General features: G+C 50.1%; 1 protein-coding gene across 1 annotated transcript; it reads right to left on the bottom strand.

Moving 5' to 3' along the window:
• Positions 1 to 1,811: 1,811 nt before the first annotated feature.
• TCF21 (transcription factor 21) lies at positions 1,812 to 5,045 on the bottom strand. Its single transcript, XM_040239266.1, has 2 exons — positions 4,100 to 5,045; positions 1,812 to 2,357 (listed from the first exon to the last, which is right to left on the bottom strand). The coding sequence occupies exons 1-2, from the start codon at positions 4,547 to 4,549 to the stop codon at positions 2,268 to 2,270; spliced, it is 540 nt and encodes a 179-aa protein (XP_040095200.1). The 5' UTR covers positions 4,550 to 5,045; the 3' UTR covers positions 1,812 to 2,267.
• Positions 5,046 to 5,350: the final 305 nt, after the last annotated feature.

Below are 5,350 nucleotides of genomic sequence, written 5' to 3'. Positions count from 1 at the left end.
GAGAAAACCGAAGATCCACACCCTTTCAGAGAAACACTGGACGTAAAACTAGGGTTTAACTCGTGTGTCACAGTGCACAGCTTCAGGCCTCCGGTTGAAAGCACAGGCTGGTGGGAGGCAGGAGGACTTTGTCACAAATTCATTTGCGGTTTGGGGTTGTTATAGAATGAGCAAGCCGACATTTCTCCAGGGGCCGCCTGCGGCGAGAATTTTTTTTTTTTTTAGCGTTCTGTATTTTTTAAATTTTTTAAACTCTGTGTTGCGATATAACTTAATAACGGTGTTCACGGTTGTGATAGTTTCAGGTGAACAGCTAAGGGGACTCAGCCATACACTTACATGTATCCATTCTTCCCCAAAGCCCCTTCCCCTCAAGGCTGCCACATAACATTGGAGTGCTCAGAATTTTGAATATTCGCTTTGTAAAATCGTCAGTGGGAGCTCGGAAAATTTGCTGAAGTGGAACACAAACAACTGAGTCACTTTGGGACTCATCTCTGACTTGAACTCTGGATCCGCAGGTCAAGAGTCGACTGTGCCTCTGGTAGAAGCAAATGTGGGAAAGGTGGAGATGGCCAGAGCCTAAAATGATCTCTTGAAGGTCTCCTAGAGGGAGAGGGGAAGCGAGGAGGAGGGAAGCCTGATACTCTGAGAGTGCAAGTGACAGGCACGCGGATGAGGAACCACCCGAGCTCCCAGTCCTCGGAGAACGGCGGTGCTAACATGGTAACTCTCTTGGGGAGAGAACGTCCCTCCCGTAGAGCGGTTCCCCAGGTCAAGAGCGCCCCCGGTTCCTTCCCCTCTGTGTCCGGGTTGAGGGCTTCACTCCTAAGCGGCCATGGGGGTTGGTTGGATGTAAGTGCAGGAGCAAGGGAGCTCTTACTCCAGGTACCAAATCGAGCTGAGAAAAGGGCGAAAAAAAATCGAAAAGAAAGAGCAAATGAAGCGGAAGTTTCAAGGCCCTCTGCGAGGAATAACAGTATAAATAACCGAAGACGTCTTGTAAACACTGCGGTCATAACCCCGAACATTAAACAGCCCCGGTGGCATCTGGCTCATCGGCCGCCGCGGGCTGCGCTGGGGCAGCGAGGGAACCGGGTCCCAGGCTCCTCGGACTCGCCTCTGTTTATCTCAACTTAATCTTCCCCAACGAGCTGTTCCGTAGCCTGGAAGATGTTTAAATTAAAACCCAGTCCGCCGGAAGTCGTGGAGAGGCGCTGAATGCACTGGCTAACGTAACAGAAAGGCAGGCATGCGCGTTGTTAGAAGTAATTCATTAATTATTAAGAAAACTATATGATACACGTTGCAGCCCCTCGAAAATCGTAGAACACATTCCAGAGGTATGGCATTTACATTTTTCATCCCTCCCTTTATTGCTTCACTCGTTTGCAGTTGCGTGGGGTTGCGTGGGTTCATGTATGCACCTGGAAGGTTATAGAATGTGGGTTTTACCTTCCTGCTTGTGTTAGCAATTACACTGTGGGATACCTGAAAATCAGACTTTTCTTTTCTGTTGAATTGTGTGGCTGTTCTTAACTTTAATCCTTCCCTTTCTTTGTTTAGTTACAATATTTTTATTTGTCTTAATAGTAATCTGCAAACTTGAGACTCGTTTCTTTTTGAGGTTTCAGTGCCAAATATGATTTGCACCTTCATGGTGGAAATCGTACTTAATCACTTTTTATCTCTCAAATAAGTTTGGATTGAGGTTCAAAAGGACCACTTTTATTATCGACCTGCTCCCATGGTTCCCCACCTTTCTATTCCAAATATATTTTCCAGAAATCACACCAAACGGCAGGGCTTTTAGCAATATAAAGAAAGATTTATTTTTGAAAGTAGCAAAACTTGTCTGAAAAAAATATATCTTTAAGTGAATTACTTTATAAATGTGACTGTCAAAGTCAGCTATTCTATGATCTACATTTTACAACATATTGTACAAAAGATACACATTGATAGGCTCTTATTATCTATTTATATATTTATAATTACATATTGCACTTGGACCAGCAAGGCTCGCAGAGTCATTCACGGTAGAAGTTAATAAAGTTAAATAGATGGGAATCGTTGTAAGTACAGTTGATGTTTCTCTGGTTTGGAAACGAATCTCCTCGTCGCTGTAAAGTGTTCTCGCGGGGTGGGACAGGGAGAGGAGAGCTGCGAGGGGGAAGCAGAGACAGAGAGCGGGGAGGGCAAGGGTCGCCTTCCCCGGGGCCCGCTCCCCCCGGGAGCGCGCCTTTCCCAGACTCGCACCTCCAAGGTCAGGATGCCGTGGTTCCACACAAGCGGCTGGCGGTCACCACTTCTTTCAGGTCACTCTCGGGTTTCCCGGCCACCATAAAGGGCCACGTCTGCAGGAGAGAAGAGGGTGGAGGAGGTAAGTGGCCGTGGAGGAGGGGTGGGACGAGGCCGGAGCCGGAGACCAGAGTAAAGGGCGCGGGTTGCGGCGGGCGGTAAGTTGGCGAGCCCCGTTATCTCTGCAATTCACTCTGTGACCTAAGGCGCCCTGTGACTGGATAAAGCAGAAAGCGGCCCTGGCGCCAAGTCACAGCTCGAGGTGGTAGAGCAAAGAGGGGCTCACACTAGGTTCGAAGTGAAAACCCAAGAGAAAAAGCACAGCCCGGCGGCAGATGCCGCGGTGAGACTGAGCAGGGAAGCCGAGAAGGATCTCGAACCGCTGGGCATCGGGTTCAAGGTGAAGCGCCCTCTGGCCCTGGTCAGGCTCTTCTGAGGCCCTGGTCAGGCTCCCAGCCCTCTCGCTTTCACCCCCAGAGATTTCACTACTTCTAACTTTCATTCCATCACAAAGGCGGGCTTTTCATCACCGTTTGGAAATTAATCGCCAGCTCTTAAAAACAAATAATGTTAATAAAAGAATATACCGGCGAATTTTCAGACTGTCTTCCTACAGGGCTGAGCAAACACAGCTTTCTCTTCCCTTCTTCCTGATGTTTATAATAAAGCTCACTTAAGGTTTCTTAATCAAGGATGAAGGCAGCAACAGCTGTAAGTGAAGGCACTGCTTTCCTTTTGGGTCCAGATTTTTAAAAGCTATTTACTCACTTAAGAAAACTTGACTCTTAATGAAAGGAAAAACACTTTCTATAGCAAAATATGGTTTTGCAATCCCCTCCCATCCACCCCCTCCACCATTCCTGAAACCAATTCAGAGAGAAGACCACTCAAACCTTCAAACCTGTCTCCCTAGTGCTGACTGATAAGAAGACTTTTAAGAGGAAAACGTCTCCTTCTTATCATATATAAACAAAGGTGCTAGTTAGTTCTTGTTTTTCTTTAGAGCCTGGAACCCTTAAAATTAAATCAAATGCAAAGAGGGAATTAAAATATATTTCTTAAACAGTAAAATGCCTTTGAGAAAAATATTAGGTTCAATGAGCATTACTTATTAAGATAAAAAGTAACATGTTCTTAAATTCTGAAGGAGAGTGACCTATTTTAATATTATTTATTACATCAACAGTCGTGAGAATGTACTGATTATGCTGATATTTGCTAAAACTTCTGGGATTCAAAAGTGTTAATCCATCGACAGGAGTGCAGAATATTTAAATAGTTGAGGACTTAGGTGACAGTTATGGGGGGCACGATGTGTTCATATGTAAAGTTCTACGTATGGAAAACTTTGGGAAAGAAACAGAGTGGGATGTTTTTATTTACAAGAAGTAGAGGAGGAGGAAGATCAAGTCCTACTCTTTGGCTGAAGGAAGTATAAAAGGATTACTAAAATGCCTCCTGAGCGCGCAGCATCTCCGCGGTGTCCTCCGTCCGGCGCCTCAAGGCACTGATGCGAGTGCGGGGGATCCCTCCTCTTTGCAGCTCAACGTGCTTGCAAACTCTTAATTGGGCTGCCACGTCAAGCACTCGCATAAATCACCGCGTTCCGCAGCTTGGAAGGCAGAGAGCGAGCATCCTGTGGGGAGAGCCCGCGGGGTCCCCTAGAGGCACTGGCTGGCGGTGACAAAGATGCGCGGGTCCCAGCCCGGCGCGCACCCTCACACGGGGACCCACTGCGGGCGCGCTGTGGCCGGGGCGCGGAGGGGGCGAGACGCCGCCACCACACCCGAAAACTTACCAGGTTGACCGGGTGAATATAACCGTTCTCGTACTTGTCGTTGGCCAGGATCTGCCTCAAGTGGGCGATGTAGCTGGACGCCAGCCTGAGCGTGTCCAGCTTGGAGAGTTTGGTGTCCGGGGGCACCCAGGGCAGGGTGGTCTTGAGCCTAGAGAAGGCCTTGCTCAGCACCCGCATCCGGGCTCGCTCGCGCGCGTTGGCCGCGTTGCGTTGAACCTGTTTCCCCTCCTGGCTGACACCGCTCAAGGGGCTCTTCTTGGTGGGTGCCTTCCTCCTCTTGCCCAGGCCGCCGCGGCCCTTCTGGGGAGACCCGGCCTCGCAGTTGGAGCTCTCCTCGGTGCTCTCGTTGGAAGTCACAAACTCCTTGTTCGAGTCCATTTTCAGCCCGTCGCAGTCCAGCATCTCCACCTCTTGAAGATCCTCCACATCGCTCAGGGAGCCGGTGGACATGTTTGGGGGAGAGGATGAAAGAGAGAGGGAAGGGAGAGAGGAGAGAGGGAGGAGGAGAGAGAGACCTCGAAACCAATGAGCCCCCGAACGTGGGGTATGAGGCGGCCACCTCGGCTGGGGAGCCGGGAGGTGGGGGTCTGGTTGGGTCTCACACCCCTGTCCCCTTCGCAGAGTCGGGAGAAGAAGCCGCGAGGGCTTCTGCGGGCAGGAAACCGACGCGCTGTTTCCCCACCCCCGGAGTCGTGGCCGGAGAGGATTGTGAGAGAGCGCGGAGGAATTCGGTGGACACTAGGAATTTATCTGGGGAATAGAGAGGCGGATCCTTGCCGCCCAGGGGAGGGGCCTGCCAGGCCCCAGCAAAGCTCTTAGACCCCTTTCACAACCCGAGGGAAACTCTCACGCACGGCCCCTGATTTCCAGCTTGTAATGGAAACCAGCTCCACCGCAGGACGCGAATACCAGTCACCTTCTCCCACTTTGGGATGAACCAGGGAGCAGCGGGGCCCACCCAGGCTCCTTTCCCGGGGCCCATCTCTTAAGGCCGGCTTTCCTTCTTAAGAGGTCATAGCGGACTCTGTCTGAGAACTTTAGGAAAACGACCACATCGCTGCTTTTTCTGGGCCTTAAGCCCACAGATCTCATCCCCCGGCTCCCCACTTCCTCACGGAAAACACCAGTGAAAATCTAGACACGGGTCCACCACCTCCTGCCAACACTGTAAGACTGTGGCTTTTCCAAGGTATCTTCTCACCTTAACTGCGGTGAATTAAGACAGTAGGTGCTTTATAGGATCTTTAGGGT

The sequence above is a fragment of the Oryx dammah genome, unplaced genomic scaffold (genome assembly GCF_014754425.2).
Source record: "Oryx dammah isolate SB20612 unplaced genomic scaffold, SCBI_Odam_1.1 HiC_scaffold_4, whole genome shotgun sequence".
Classification (NCBI taxonomy): Eukaryota; Metazoa; Chordata; class Mammalia; order Artiodactyla; family Bovidae; genus Oryx; species Oryx dammah.
This window is presented reverse-complemented; position numbering and strand designations above follow the sequence as displayed.